At 40.2% G+C, this 17086-nt stretch overlaps 1 protein-coding gene across 4 annotated transcripts in view; it reads right to left on the bottom strand.

The window, feature by feature from the left end:
- Window positions 1-12391: 12391 nt before the first annotated feature.
- EEFSEC (eukaryotic elongation factor, selenocysteine-tRNA specific) overlaps window positions 12392-17086 on the bottom strand; it is a 128644-nt gene continuing 123949 nt past the window's right edge. For 3 of the 4 annotated variants that reach the window (XM_075052607.1, XM_075052609.1, XM_075052610.1), the window contains one exon: window positions 12392-13347. In XM_075052607.1, the coding sequence (XP_074908708.1) occupies window positions 13163-13347 (185 nt within the window). In that variant the 3' untranslated portion in view covers window positions 12392-13162. The remainder of the gene's footprint in view (window positions 13348-17086) is intronic. The other variant, XM_075052611.1, reaches the window with a different exon arrangement.

Below are 17086 nucleotides of genomic sequence, written 5' to 3'. Positions count from 1 at the left end.
TGGATAGATCAGGTGGGAATGAGTATGTTGGAGGAAAGGATTAGAATTTAAGTGACCCTGGCAAATTGGGGAAGTAGTCTGAAAAAATAGGAAGCTATTTAAGAGGGGACGTAGAGATGCGTAAGTACAGAATGTAAAATGAAAGTCCATATAACACACCTATAGAGTGGCATCATGATACTGAGCTCGCACATTAAACTTAAGGCAATAAACTTCTGATTCCGCAAAAGCCACAGATTGGGAAGCATAAATAGGAAGATGGCCTGAGACACGCCCAAAGTTAAAATCCTGCTTTATTCAGTCAGTACTCATGAGGCCTTAGCTAGAGAACTGCCTAGTTGAGAGAAATACACTTAAGGAAAGACATCGACCATTTGGAGAAACTCAGGAAGACACAAACAACTCCAGATCTAGGAAACACGGCCCCCCAGGGGCAAAGACTGTGCAAACTAAGAACCAGAGGAAAGAAGAATGAACATGGATGTGATCAGTCTTCAAGTACATAAAAGAGCATTGCAAAGAGAAAAGAAATAGTCTGTTCTCTGTACCACAGTGGATAGGGATTAAAAAAAAAATAATAAATAGGCTTATACTGCAAGATTCAAGTGAGATAGTGGGAAGAAGGAACCTGTTCCCTCCCCCTCCCAAACAGCCCTAACGATAGTAAAGTCCTATGGCAGCTAGTAACAAAATCTCTAAAAACAAGTTAGGTGGACACCTGAGAAGAACAACATACATATAGCTGATCCTTCTTTTGGGTAGGGAGAGAGACAAGATGACCTCAGGATTCCCTTCAAGCAGCAATAGCCCCTGTCATTCTATATACAACTAACAGATGACTACTCTTTACTGAAAAGGCACAGAGATGCTTATCAATGACAGATTCATAAGAGATCTTGCTAATGGATAGGACAAAAGGGGGTTTGCTTTCTTAATATCTTTATATTGATCCTAAATTGGATACAGTCGCTCCAAGACTCAGGGAAATTTTGAAAAAACAACTGCTTCTTTTGAACATTGCTGGTAAGTTCACGACAAAGCAAGGCATGGGATTCCAATGAAAAAATGCAGATGTCAGACTAGAAGCTCAATAGACACTACTTTTCATTTGATCTGGTGCAATCTTAGAAGGAGACACTACTGTATTGTCCTCCAAATCATGCATGTAACCGAGCTCCTCCTCTTAACAGATGAATGTCACAAGCTGGAATGGATGCGGCACTGCTGCACTGTAACTTGTGCTGTTGCTGACCATCCCTCCAAGAAAGGCTGCACACCTGTGGTTAAGTGAAGAGATTCTCCTATCTCAGACAGTGCACAGTCACTTAGCCGGATTCAGTATTTTGAGCTCAGAGTGACAGAAACTCTGGTACGGCAAGCACAAACAGCTAGTTTAGCCACAAAGAGAAAGACACATAATTTGCAAGCCAGGAGCCACAGGCTGTTTATACCAGAGCATCCCAGTCATAAACGTTTAATTAACTCAGCCTTTTTTCAATCATGACATATTTTCTACATCACCGCTCATTTTTGACTTATTGCAAAGCCCCTCCTGATGTTCTTTTTTTAAGGCATTGAAGTGCCGGACTCGGAAGTTACTGCAACGGGCAGAAGCCAGGATAGCCAAGTACAGAATGGTAGTGCTGGGTTTGCTCAATCCCTCTTCAAGGGCTGCCTGGCTCGAGATGCACGATACCTGCAAAAGTCCTTCCAGCAAAACCTCATTCCACAGTGCTTTCTGACATGCTAGCTTAAAGTTCATATGAATAATGAATATTTCAGTTTTCCTAATTTAAAACAGAAGCTGCTTTCACTATCAGGTGAAGAACACAGGAACTTGTGTTGATGCCTGAGCCAATTTTGTGACCAACTTTGGACTAAAACTACTCAGCAAAAAGGGGAGAAGCTCAATAATGTTCAGTAATTATCAGCTGTTGATTCAGGTTATTCTACTACTGTACGGCAAAAAACCCAAACAAAAAAACCCACCCCAAAACAGGAACATGTTTCTGAACTACATTAAGACTCTTTCTCTTCTTCCTTTTGTTTTTTTTTTTCCCCCACCCTTCAAGTAGCCAGCGTACCCTTACTCACTTCTACTGATTGGCATAAAAACAACCGAGTCCGCTAAGTGGACAATCAGCAGAAAATGACTGTTAAAATGCTTTGCTGCATTATTGACAGCATTATTAAATGATTCGCACACTAACAGAAATACATCTTAACTGCAATCAATTACCAATGTTATCACTTTCTTGAAAACAGAAGTTAAAAATTCTCCCTGGAATTACAGACCAGTGTGAGCTTACTTCAATGACAGGTAAAACCATGAGGCAACACCCAAAACCACACTGGCTAATTATTCTGATAAACACGATTCATTAAGCACCAAAAAAAGCACAGGAAAATTGGGCATCTCCACTATGCCAGAATTATCCACAGTCATTCATAAACCATCGGCTTACCAAAGACCTTCTGCAAAAAAAGCAAAGAAAGAAAAGGACAGAAGTAAAATAAGAGCCTGGCTTTAACTGAATGAAAGATTAAAAGAGTGCTAAAAATCCCCATGCTAACCTCAGTGTTGCTTAACATTAATGACCTTCCAGAAATGGAAGAACTATAACTGGGCGAGATTTGCAAACAGCCCAAAGTTAATTTAGCTAGCAGGAGGAGGAACTTAAGTACTACCAAAGCTAGGCTAAAATTGAGTATTGACAAGTGAAAGGTAACCACAAAGAACATATAAATTGAACTAACACTGATATATTAACAGAAGCATCCAAGATAAAAGCTTTGGGCACCACTGTGAACAGCTCAATAGAACACTGACCCTGCACAGCAGACTCCAGGGGATAGATGCTTAAGAAAAGGGACAGATATTACTGAAATTATTAAAATGCCACTCATCAATCTTCATTTTGAAGAGCATATTGATTTAATAAAACCATTAGAAGCATGGATAGTTTTCTATACCAGCAGAGGTTGCAAAAATTTGCACTTCCGAAGACAGATGACATCTGATAAAGGTAAACAAACTAACAGCAAAAAGGAAAGGAAATCATGACTTGTGCTCCAGCAGAACATGAAATCAACCAAAAATAGCAAATTAAAATTGCGGTTTCATAATTAGCTTGTGGGTTAGAGTGCCACAAGATATCTTGGAAAATGCATTTCAGCAATTTTTTAAATGATTGGGTATTTGTCTGGATAACAGAAAAACCCACACTTGCAGTAGACAGAACAAAAATACAAATCTTCAGGCTCAAAGGACACAAGATATCCACCAAGTGTGAGGAGTCTGGGGAAAGAGGTTCCCTTACAAGTAGGCTATTCCATAATTATCCATGGCAGAAGTTTTTATACTTTCCAAGAGTGTGATGCTGGAAACGTTAAATTCTAAAGTTTTAGAATCTATCCCTATCTTCCTACAAATCTGCTTTAAAGCAGGAAAGAACAGAAATGAGGTAAGGGAGCTTGAGCAACTCAAAATACATCAGACTGCAAGGCTCCCTCACACCTCTCCTGGTTTCAGCTGGGATAGAGTTAATTTTCTTTCTAGTAGCTGGTATAGTGTTATGTCTTGGATTTAGTATGAGAAGAATTTTGGTAACACACTGATGTTTTCAGTTGTTCCTAAGTAGTGTTTAGACTAAGTCAAGAATTTTTCAGCTTCTCATGCCCAGCCAGCAAGAAGGCTGGAGGGGCACAAGAAGTTGGGAGGGGACACAACCAGGGCAGCTGACCCAAACTGGCCAAAGGGGTATTCCATACTGTGTGACATCACGCCCAGTATATAAACTGGAGGTAGTGGGGCTGGGGGGATCGCTGCTCAGGAACTAACTGGGTATTGGTCAGCGAGCGGTGAGCAACTGCATTGTGCATCACTTGTATATTCTAATCCTTCTATTAGTATTGTCACTTTATTATTGTTATCATTATTAGTTTCTTCCTTTCTGTTCTATTAAAGTGTTCTTATCTCAACCCACGAGTTTTACCTTTTTTCCTTCCCATTCTCTCCCCCATCCCACTGGGTGGGGATGAAGTGAGTGAGCGGCTGCGTGGTGCTTAGTTGCTGGCTAGGGTTAAACCACGACAACACCCAACCACATGCTATGCATGGTGTGTTATAGACGGCTGACATCAGCAGATCAAAGATGGTGAAAACTCTTCAGGCAGCTCTCTTCTACGTTACTGGGCAGGACTGAAAATTGGAGCTGCAGAAGTGCCAACATAATAACTGATCTCCAAAGACAGGGACAAGGAATCCTCCCTGCACTGACAGCACTACAACTGGAGTAAGCAGACACAGGGGCAAGGCTGATCCAAAACCATGGTGAAATAGTCCAACAATTCACTTATTTGTCATTCAGTTTTGAGACTTTATCTTTTTACCTTATGTATGATCAGTGAATCTGTAGATGTCTGTTCCAAGGGACCTGTGTTTAGACAAGGTCTGATCAGGATGATGAATACTACCTTGAAGAACATTTTCTGATGATCCGACTCAAGAAGCAAAATATACCTGCAGGCAGAAGGGTGCGAGCTAATCCCTGTTGTGCTACAGCCCTACAGAGACAGCTGATCCTTCTGCAATTCCGAAGTGCCAGTCAAAGCTTTAACATCTTAATACACAGCATGCTCTAATTAAAATTTCTAATTAAGGGGGGAACCCCCCCCACTAACTAGCACAACTAATGTTGCAAATTAACAAGCCTTATGTACAAATTGAAGGTGGTCTTTGTTGCTCTTTCATAGATCATATTAATGTTAGTATTTTAAGCAAATAATTCTGGACAAAGGTATCGTGAGTTCACTTGTGCCCACTTCAGTAGTAGGAGACAAGTAACATTTCCTAGACAAGCCTCCTTTGTTAGGGTGCATAGCACCAACAGACAATCCATCTTATCATATACCTTTGGAAGACAGACCAAATCAAAAAGGACGAAGGAACAAATAGATAAATTCTGTCTGCATTGCCACAGTGAAAGATGAAGTTATCTCAGTCTTTTTCTTACTTTTGCCCCAGGAAAGAAAGGAAATGTTCTGAGGAGTCTGGACTAACTACCCTCAAGGATAGTAACAGCAGACTCAGAAATGGCCTTCACATGGTAGGCAAGTGAAATGTGGAGAGACAAGCAGCAGGAGCTACAGTCTGAATATTCAGCTCCACCCCTGAAACATCCCACATGTGACAGTGGACAACTCACCAGACTCATTCTTCCAACTCTGTACCCATCAATTAGGCATGGATTTACTGCCACAAACATACTAGCGAGAGTGAATTGAACATAACATTTTTGAAATACATCATATACCAAGGGCAAAAATTGTCAAATACTGTCAGCACTTGGAACTGATAAATCAAAATACTTTGCAGAGAACTTTTCTCAATACTGATCTTGCTTCAACTTTAAAAGAAATTGTTAAAAAAAAACCTGTGATGCTTAAACATTTATATACCTGTTATAACAACATAATTACTAAATAAATATGTGCTCAGATATTGTTATTACAGCAGTTCTAGGCCTCTACAAATACATTTCAGCCTAAACCCATGCCTATCGTCCAGTTGTGTGTTCCTGACAGCTCTATTTTCACTCCAAACTGGCAAACCTCTTTGCTTTTCCACTGTTTTAAACCCAGATGTCTCCCTGAAACTGCCCAGTCATGCCATGCTTTGCCAGACAGCAAATGAGATTTACAGCTCAACTTCGAACTGGATGGAGACCATATTGTCCACTTAGTGGAGTTGTAAGCACAGATCAATCTTCAGAGTTAAAAACAAAACAGAAAACCCCACACTGAGGTATAAAGTGATTTGGATTTCTCTCCAAACAGAATGCTTTTCTTGCCAGAGCTCCCCACCTGCATTTTTTAAAAGGCAAGATGATATGACATCAGCCCTTCCTTTTCCCTTCTACATTCATTAAAGATTGAAACCTACCTTAGTTCATCTAAGAAAGAAACAAGAAAGATGTACATGACAAATACATCTCATGCTCTATCACACTCAAGCTATGCAACTTTCCACCCTCATGCCAAAATGCTCTATTTATGCCATCCCACCTTACCCTTCAGCTGCAATAAGGTACATTTGCCAAGGAAATCAGCCGACAGTCTGACACCCCTCGCCCTTCTTGTATCTTAAGATGCAAAGTGAAGAGAAAAAGGCTTCCCAGTGAGACCTCCCAATTAGTCTGACATTTCAGATCTTTTCCATAGGTATAATACTCTACAATAATCTTTGTCAGGAAGCACCTGCAGATGAGACTTAAGAAACACAGGTTTTAATACGCTGAGCATCACTCGATGGAACCCAATTATTGTCTCACTCTTAAGTTAAAACTACAACATACACAGAACATCAACTCTATGTCTAAATCTCAAGGTATGAAAAAAATTCAGTTAAAGAAAATAAAAGCATGCTTGCTTACCCTCCTGCATGAGCTGCATTCTGTTTTCAGTGCGTGTGCATTCCCTATGCAAAAAATCACTTTTGAAGTTAAGTGTCCTTCTGAGCCATGCATACATTACAGGTCACTCAAGCACCCTTTCCCTCCTTTCTCAATACCTCAGTGCAAGGGTTTAAATGCACAGACAGGACCAACTCTCAGATTCTTTCACTACAAAGAACGCAGAAGTCACTCTACATGGTAAGGAATTCCAGAAGAATCGGACAGAACCAAGAAAGTGGGTAACAGAGGCAAACAAGCTTCAAAATAGAATACAAGATACAAATTAATGTGAATAGGCAAAAATTACATGATGCTAAGCTTAGAACTGGCAGTTACAACTCAGGAGAAAAATCCTGGAGTATTCACTTGATTCTCTACAATCATTGGCTCAGTGTGTGGTGACAATCAAGAAGTCAATCACCAGAAAGGGTATTGTTGGCACGACAGAAACCGTTCCTACGCTACAAATATAAAAATGGGTACTTCATATGTTCTGCAGTAATAAAAAAGGATAGGAAGTTACAGAATACATGTAGGCAACAAAAACATCTCAGATGCCTAATTTTTCGAAGGGAATAATTTTGATTATTTCTGATTCCTGCACAGTAAGCAACTTCTCTTTCTTCCAACTATTATCTTTAGATACCCTGTTTCCATTTCTAATGTCGTCACAGATAGTATGACCCACATTCTGCAGAGAAGAAATCACATATACATTAATGCAGGTGGGCACCAATGTAGATAATCTTTCAGTAACTTGACAGTGTCTAGAAGAGCTTCTGAAAGACCTTGATCTTTCCAGATAATAAAACAGTATTCTCACAAAGGGTGCAGAGTTCAACTCAGCTTTGGTTAAAGTGAAACTTAAGAAAAAAACTAGATGATGGATTGCTTACTTTTGCAAAAACCAAGAAATTTAGGCAAAACCACTGTGTGGGGTCTAAGTTTCAGCTTGTCCTTATGCAATGCTGTTTTGGGAATGAATTCGCCATGAGGGCATGGATTACTCCTAACTGTCAGACTGAAGTTATAGGCACTAAAATATCAATTTTCATAGAAAACAGTATAAAAGAACTGATTCCTACACATCTGAATGGGGGCCATATACAGCCTAATAAAAGCAATTTTGTGGTTCAAGAAGGAGAGAGTCTCTCTGATTGACATGAATGAGGTCCTTCAGAAATGTAAGAATGATCAACAAAACCACAAAAAGACTGCATGACTTCCAATCAAAGGAGAAGGAACTGATCTAAACAGAACCTTCTAGAGCTAATGAACAACCTAGATTTCTTAAAGGATCATAAGTAATCAGATCAGTTTAGCCAAAATGCCAACACAATGGTGCTAGCAGGCACCTCAGTCACTACCAGGGTTGTTTAATTTAGAAGCTCTTGATCCAGACCTAAAATTAGCTTTTGGTTAAGAAACATGAACTAGAACAGGCAGGACTGGCAAGGACTCAAGTCAAAAACACGGTCATGTTTTTAAGAATGAGCCTTGTAGGGCATGTAGGGCTGAGATTTACTAAAGGTCTTGCAGGGTTTTTCTGATTGTTTGATGTGTTCCTTTCACCACTGATCCTGAGCGTGAGGTCCAAAAAGAAAAGAATTAGATGGTATTCCCTCTCCTGTCATTTATTAGGAAAAGCATACAAACGCATATCAGAAACGTCTGGCTCTGAGACAAAGAGGTCCCTTAGAGCATTCACCTTTGACAAGCAACAGTCACCTTGAGGAAGGGGAAGACGACATGAGTCCTACAGACTGATAATGCCATCTTAGAAAAGCACTCATATCAGACACACAAATAAAAACAAAGAACTGTAATACTTACTGAGGAATGGAAAACCCATTCTACCCTAAACTCTAAGTCCACTAACAAACTGGAACTAAAAACAGTGCTGCATGCACAGCAGCAGATGTGGGAGAAGTTTCCATATTCAGGCATTGGCAACAAGAAGAGAGCAGACCCATCGTACTCCTTCTCCTCTTACGTGTTGTCTAAGGTGGAGTGATGTTTTTAACCTATTTTTGCACAGAACAGCAGGAGAATTTGTGGGGAATCCCAGAAGACTACTCCCCTTTCTCCAATACCTTTCTTAAACACAACCTCCTGAAACCCTTAAACTCCTTCTGGATGTCCATCATCTAGCAAGACTGGCTTTGCCAGAGACTGCAGTCATACAGCTCTTCTCCTCCCAGGCTTGGCAGGTTAGGTCCCTGTGCTAGCCTCTATCTTAAAATTATTCTATTTATATCCTCAGTAAGTTCATTTAAAACTCCTACATTTGTAAATAAAGAGCTTTCCAGCTCACCGTGGATATTAAACTAGAAGGAAAACACAAAGAGTTTTTGAAACTGCTAATAAGGTAGCATTCCTCTGCTGCCTTTCATCCTTCATTTCACAAGACCCCAGAGCATTTTACAGATGTAAATACAGAGCTGATCTCCCAGCAGTGAAATGCAGACAGCCCTGGGGTGGATCATGGCTGCTCTAGGACACGACTGCATCATTACAACTCCTCATCGCGCTGGGCTCTCACTTTTGCTCTGCCACCCTGTGGCTGTTCAACTGCAGAGTTCCAACAAGCAAGTAAAGCGCCTACTGCCCAGAAAGAGATGTCTTGTACACACCAAGAGCTCCACCAGTGCGGATGGCTCATTTTTCCATAGTCAGGTACTTGCAACCAATTAACACAATTGGTAGGATTTGAGGAAAAAAGCTATTTTGAACTGAGCCAGAAACACAGAAAGGACACTCGTACTTCAGGGTTTGGTCAACAGATTGGAGTTTATGGCTCTGCCCCAGTCATTAAATGCACTGTGGATTTTAATAGAAACTGTTCTTTGAGAGATGGGTTACAGGCTTGATTCAAAATCTTCGTTATCAATGCTAGTGCATACCCCAATTTTTAGGTGGGGAGATTTAGTTTTGATTCCAAGTAAAGGATGCCACCTACTGAATCCTTGCTACCACGATTGCATGCTTTGACCCTCACGGCTCAAGACCTCTGGCAGGATCACAAGCCAGACTGCAGTCCCAAAATAAATTGCAAGGAAAAGCAGAAAACAGGCTTGTAAAAACAAAGCTTTTCTCACTGCTACTCTCCCCACAACCCAAAGATGTATTACTCACTGAACATCTGCACAGTTGAAACGTTTCTAGTTTTGCAACACCGACCTTAGCAGTATTAAAAAACCTCCTTACATCTTTATTTCATTTTGGATTCATTATAATACAGTCTGACAATATATGCTAGTACAGTACATTCTGCAACATTTAACCCCTGTTCCCAGTTGCCATTCTTAACTTCACGGCTTAATGACACAGAGTCAGTAGATCACAATATGACCCTGTTAATATTTTTTTAATGCCATTTTTACAAATTACAGCATAATGCACTGATTACGAGGATGAAAGGAAAGTCTCTACGTCTGTCTGGAAACCAAATAAAAGAATGTTTGAACATCTGTTCATCCTACAAATGTCTTTAAAAGCTTTGATTTTCCCATAATCATTTTGTTCCACCATTTCACCCTTTTTTGAATGTGTATCCAACAGCCTCAGGACAGCAGCCAGAGATCTGCAGTAATAGCACATTATAATCAAAGTTCTTGGGCACACTTAACTTCTCCTTTTGGAATTAAAAATGGGGAAAAAAAGACAAAACCAAACCCCAGTCTTTGGATACCTCTCCAGCTGTCCGTCCTACACAAACCTCTGCTAGGGGAACAAAACGAAAGGACGTGGCTTTGCAACAGGGGCTTTACATAGAGGATTACAAAGCACAAGGACAGGATACGGTGGTGGGTGACAGGACTCACATGAGGCACAGCCTCTGCACGGCATGCTCCGACTGGGTCAGCAGTAGCTGTCCGTGAGACTCTGCCCAAGTCATAGCCTAAGCGCCTGAACACAGGCAATTCCTCACCGCACACAGGAGCTGGTGTAAGCTGCAGGGCAAGAGCCTTCCCCACCGTGCTGGGCTCCCAACACCTGCCATGGGACCCCTGCCAGCACCCAGATTTACATCTTCTCCAGAGGCAAGAGCAGAGCCAGAACAAGGAGAAGCAATGAGCAAAGGTGGGAAACAGGAGCACTATGGAAGAGGTTAGGTCTTGGACTGAGAGGATGGAAGTAAGACGCTGAGTTAGTACGCTAGTCTGGAAATGAGATGGAAGATGAGGGGAAAAGATTTTAAAAAGTAGGTTACAGGAGACTGGATGAAAAAGGGATAGAGGTCCAACTCTGGAAGCTGTTGCTGCTCCCTCCTTCGGAGTACCCCAAGCAAATAAACCATGGGAGCCTCAGCACTAGAAGACCTTTCAGCCAAGCAGAGGGCTGCAAAACTAAGTATTCAAGACTAATGAGTTTTCAAATGGATCAAGTTCCGTAACAGCTGACTCACTGATCCTGCTATGGGCAATCCACAGTGTAGAGGGGAAAACATTCATCAGATTGTGCTTTGTAAAAATACATACCACCATTTACACTAACAGCCTCCTCTCCAGATCTATTAAAAAATGCCTTAGAAACGAGAAAGACAAAAACCTGTAAGTGCAAGGCTAACAATTCTGGAGCAGCCAACAATATCCTACAGCAGGACACCTCTCCTGATGACTGCCCTTTTCTTTCCAAAACTCCAAGCAGAGTTGGCAGAATTTAGTGACCCATTTAAAATTTGGCAAGGACATTAGAACTATAGAGATAAAAATTTAAGTTTCTTAATAATTTACTTTTGACTTTTTTTTTAATGAGAAGGTTTTTTATACCAATAATTCTTAGACTAACCTGGGATCGTAATAACGGCATTCCTTCTATATCATCTGTTTCTCTAGCTTCCATCACTGCAGTATCTTAAGCAGAGGTAACAGTGCAGGGTACAAAACAGGATTTGATAAAGGCTTAAAAGAAAGATAACATAATAAATATTCTTTCCAAAGACTGCCTTTGGGGGTGTGTGGGAAGAGGAGAGAAATGGGGAAGGAGAGGTGACAGGGGTGTGAAATGCATTTTTTTCATTATAGAAGGATATGTTTTCCAGCAAGGCTGGCAGCACAAGTCACATTAAGCCATAGCTGAAGTTGCCTGCCTAATTCCTCTGGGATCACACTGAAAGCATACCCCATAATCTTAAGGGATGTGCTAAAGCTTTGCTGGGACTCACTCAGCAGAAACTGTTTGGGATTATTCCATAAAGCACTAATTCTGTTCTGATTTAAAGGGACACCATCAACCTAGTTTAGACACCAGACTTGCCCCGTCTCACAGCTGTTCAGCTGTAAATATCCTCTCAGTAGCTGATATTTTTGCCATTTGTATCCACTTTGGTTACCTGGAACTTAAAAGGAAAAGAAAAAGACTGAAAAAACCAGGATCGTGTTAGCATGATGGACTCACACCCATCAACGGATATTTGATTAATAATGCTTTGAGTGTTATTAATAATGTAATTATAATAATATGATTAATAAGAATGAGCGTAACAATCTATTACAGTTATTTACTTCCATGTGCAACTAATGCACTTATATTATACATGTGGTCATCTTCTATGGCTGGCTTCAGCAAATGGGTCACAGGCTGCTATTTAACATCAACAAGAAGAAGCAGTCTCTTTGCTCAAAAGGCAGGAACTAACATTTTCCATGCTGCCAAGCCTGGGTCCAATTTCTGTTCCAGACTGCAGCTTTTGTACCTGGGGAATTATTGTTAGGTTTCATGTTAAGGTGTCCTATGCTTTATAAATACCAAAGAAGGGATATTACCAGTGCTCTCCTTTTTATGAGCCTAGGACATGAAACTGAGAAGAACTAAAGCAGCCATGAAATCCCTATTAAACAACTAATGGTTTCTAAAGCATCTTGGAGATACTCATTTTACAAGGCTTATGCTGCAATCTTCTATCGTTATTTTAATGAAATAAAGCCCTTGACTTTTTCCAGAGGCAACTTTTTCTTTCACGCACAAAAGACATTTTGGTTACAAAAAAAGAAAACAATTCTGGAGTAGGATTCACCACAGAACAGGCAGGAAATTCAGAAAAGCTATATAAAATATCACTGAAGATAGGTTCTGAACCTTTGGAACAGCAGACAGAACAATTAAGACTCTCAGTTACACGCATCATTATGTTTAATATGAAAAACATTTCTAGATATAAATCATATTTATAAAAAAGATCCATACCATCTCTCAGATAGCATCTTACACAGTTGCAGCTGAAGGAATGTGAAACATCCATTTTAGGTTTCACCTATTAAATCATGTGCTTTCTGTCCCCCCACTTTGCTCGGGGAAGTAAACCTAGACTAAATCAGCTTCACTTTGTGGGTCGCATGAAATTCACATCTTGACTAGATTTAGATTAATATTGGTGGCAAACTTTTAAATGAAGAGAAACTTCAAAACAATTCTCCAGAAAAACATTGCTATTAGAATGCACACCTGAATGTGCTCATCTGGCAGGTGACATTCTCCAAGAGGCAGTAAAGATTCACATTGCAAAGATGACCAAATAAGCAGATTCTAACAGAACAAAACCAGATTGCAGAGATTTTGGAAGGGGGCACATAGTCAGCAGGAGCTTCCAGGCTCTGTTTGTGAGGAAAGAACAGGTCTAATGCGTTCAGACAAGAAACACATTCCACCTGAATTCATTTCAGAGTCTGGTCTTTCAGGCACGATCAGAGGTGTCTCTCACTTTCTCAGGATTGAATCATTTTCTTCTGTGTGTCAAAGACATATCTTTTAAAGAGAAGAGAGATGGTAACAGGTTGGGCTGAATCATTCTTGCTGCTTTCATCCTCTTTGGCTGTATCCCCCTTCCCTGCCTTAGATTTCTTCTTGGAGGCAACAGTAAGAAGCATCTTGGTATCTGGCTTCAGCCCATCTGTAAAAAAAAAAACAAACCCAAGAACATGCATGACAAACGCGCTCAACATCACATTTCAGTATAACTGGAAAAAATGAATAGGCAAGTTTACTTCTGAAATCAACCAAAGAAAATAAGGAGGTAAATCAGATGCATTAGGAAAGTCACATTTCTGCATCACACTTCTGGAATATGGTAACTCCCATGAAAAATAAGAGAAGCCTTCAAACATAGTTCATAAAAGTGATACCCCAAATTGCAGTGCAGTATCCTGGCTGTATCCTTCTACAGCTTTTAAAGTATTAAATCCAGGCAAAATTTTAAACAAGCCAGACCAACTTGCCTGGTCTAAGCCTTTTACTCAGTAGACTTTTCCTATTATTTACACACATCTCCCAAAGTTTCTTCTCATCACTAAGAATATTTATGAAAATATAAGTCATGAATGAAAAACAACTAGTAAAATACTAAAATTATATAGAGTCCTAAGAGTCAGAAGGTTCTCGAATGTCTTTAGTCTGTTTCCTAGACCTGCCAGAAGCACATTGCTTAGGTTTTAACAAACTATACAGTTTCGTGTTTGTTTGGGGGGTTTTGTGTTTTGTTTTGTTTTTTGTTTTTTTTGCTAAAACACAGTATTTGTTAAGGGTTTCAACTGTCACATTTTAGGGGAACTAGAATTAACTTGTGTAGGATTCTGGGGATCTCACTTAAGTCTTTCTCCAGACATTTTGTACCACACAAAAATATTTGTCCTTTTCTTCCTAAATGGCTAGGGTTTATTACACTTTTATATTTTCTTTTAACTCGACACATTGGTGACATTGTAGATAAGAAATGCAAGATAGCAGAGACCAAAGAAACACTATAAAACAAGAAAGATGCAGCTCCTAAAAGAACACTCCTGAAGAATTGCTTTCTTAAAGCGGAAGACAGCAGACTCCTTGGAAGCTTATTCAGCCACCCGAATACACTGCAATGTGGTTCTCAGGCACTTGGCCAAACTCAGTTCAGGTATTTTTAACCTGTGGTGTCGCATAACCTTATCTCAAACACTTAATCAGCTTCTCTCCCCTCATATTGAAATTCAGATGAGGATTCTCATATCACAGCCTGACAAAAAGATTGAGATGCTTATGATTTACTGGAGACAGGAGGTCTACAAGCACAGGTGATTTGCTCCAGCACAGACGCATCTAGAGGCACTTACAGCTGATTGCAGGGGGACACGGCACCAGCGCCCACCTTCTCATCTTGCTGTGTCAGGTAGCAAATTGTTCCAGGCAGCGTCCCCAGCGCACAGCACTGGGAAGGGAGGAAACGAGGACTTGTTGAAGCAAAACCAGGAAACTGCCCATTTGCCATTTCATAACCAGAGGTTTAAAACAGCCCTAATGCCCTGCAGCGCAGCCACAGGGAGACTTTTGGAGATAGAGGAGTCTTGCTTTTTTTAAAAAACGCAAGAGCATAAAAGAGCAGAAGAGCAACACATTTCTTATATAACTAAATAAATTACTGTCTACATTAAGGCTGCAGAAGTCCAGCATCAAGCAGAATCAACTTTGCATAGTTCTGCAAGATCTTGCATTTCACAGTCACAGCAGCAGCTGTTTTCTCTTTTCAGATGGCAGAATAGAAAAAAGAGCAATGATTATTTCACTGTGAAAATAATTGAGACTGTTTTTCCTTGATGGTTGAGAAGTCTGATAATGACTATCTTTGCATGTGTAAGGTTCAATTAATCAAACTAGGTAATATGGTGTGGCCAGACCACAATATTATATGGGTTTATTACATTGTATAGTCATGTTTGATGCAGCTGTTTTGATTTTTAATTGGATGCTTTCATATAAATCCCATTAATATCATTAGCCTTACAAATACTCCATCTTCATTATGAAAAATAATTTATCATTACATGAAAAGCAACTTATTTCCTATTTGGAAAGCTCCGAGAACATCTTGGGTGCTGCTTGAAAAAAAAAAACCAGCAACAGGCAAAAAAAGAGAAAAACAAAATAAAAACAGGAAAAAGAGTGACATCATGCAGTCCCACTCTACCGCTGCAGGATTTGTTTCATATTATATGTTTTCTACTGTTTTGACCAACCTAATTGTAAGTGTCCCTGAACAGGGTTTCCTCCACTTTCCTGGGAAGACCATTTAGTTTTTGGACAAAGAGGCATTTCATTTTGCTTTCTAGTTGGTTTCCCTTTCTGGGTCTTATCGCTATTACTAATGTTGCTGTTACTGGCACATTACCGTTTAAGAAAGATGTTTAACTAAATCCTTTCAGAAAGACACACTTTAAATTAATTAAAGCAAACAAATCCTAAAACACTTCTATTTATGCTAGTAGGCTTTGCGAGGCTCTAATTTCCAAAAAATGCTAATTGGCGGAAAGGAGAGAGGAAGGGAGGAGATGTGGCATTAAAATTGCAGCCAAAATTTTCCCTTGTGGGTATCTGAACGGAGGCACCTAGGCTGCTGCTGCAAACCCTGCGGGACAGCGATGCCCCCCGGGGAAGGTCAGCCTCTCGCCCTGGAGCAACACTCGCTGCAGCAGCAAGTGAGGGAACTCCCAGCCACGAGGATGAAATAACCACTTCAGAGAAACCGAGTTTCAAAAACTGCCAGTGACATCAGTGAGCACTTGGACGGCCCAAGACATCTGAAACCTGGTACATCATCTGAGGTGTTTAAACAGAGAATCTTATGTTTGAAAAACTCCATTTTCAAGAAAAAAGGATATGCTGCACATGGAACCGTACTGGGGAAAATGTACTTAAAAACTGCGCAATCTCACCTCCTCTACCTACCACTGACTTCCCTATATGAAGAAGTAAAGATACACCTCACCTGCAGCCCTTAACACCTATTTGGACTCAAAATAAGGTACTACAGGGAAGAAGTTTACAGAAGAAATAGAAGAACATGGTAGTTCCTACCAGTGAAACGATGGGCTGACAGCCAAAGGCAGCTCAGGTATTATTAAATTCACAAGGTATCTAAATTACCTAATCAGATCCCATGGCCCTCATTCTGCAAACAGATTAGGTGGCTGGCATCATACCCAAACAAATGGCATTTTCTGTTTTTCTGCTCTGGTGCCAGGAGGTCTAAGGGCTGAAGAGGCTCCGTGATAGGGAGCAGCACAAAGGAGCAGGCAGGGAGAGACAGGCGGGGAGGCACAATCGGGGTTTCATCTACCTCCACGGATTTCTCGCGTTACACACAATGCATACTTTACATTTTACAAAACCAAGGAAATGAAGGGAAATATATCTGTCACCGAAGAAGACATCAGACCTTTAATAGCTGAAATGACGGATATTTTTAGATGGAGGTCTAGTTTAACTTACTTACATTAAGGGTCTAATCTCTCCTGAACAATAGCTATGTTAGCTTGAATACATAGTGAGAAATCTGTTCCATTAATTAAGTGCTGCCTGTACTACTCGGATTTGTAGCAAATGTTAATAGATTTTTTTTTTTCTTCCTCTGTTGGACAATTACTTTATTTTGCCAAGTTGCTAATGGATTAAATTGAAAAGGTCCACGTGCTAAAAAAGACTTTAGCTTCAAAGTTCTAAGAAATGCCTTGCATACAACAGTGGAAAATACCTATATATTAATATTATTAATGGGCAGTCCTCAGAGGCACATAAGATATCTGAAAGCTTAGCAAATTCATTCCCACCCATCATAACCATGTCTGTAACAAGAAGTGCCCAGACAGGTCTTATGTAAAATGTAC

Source organism: Buteo buteo, chromosome 21, assembly GCF_964188355.1.
Source record: "Buteo buteo chromosome 21, bButBut1.hap1.1, whole genome shotgun sequence".
Taxonomy (NCBI): domain Eukaryota; kingdom Metazoa; phylum Chordata; class Aves; order Accipitriformes; family Accipitridae; genus Buteo; species Buteo buteo.
Note: the sequence above shows the minus strand (reverse complement) of the source record. Positions and strands in the feature narration are given on the sequence as shown.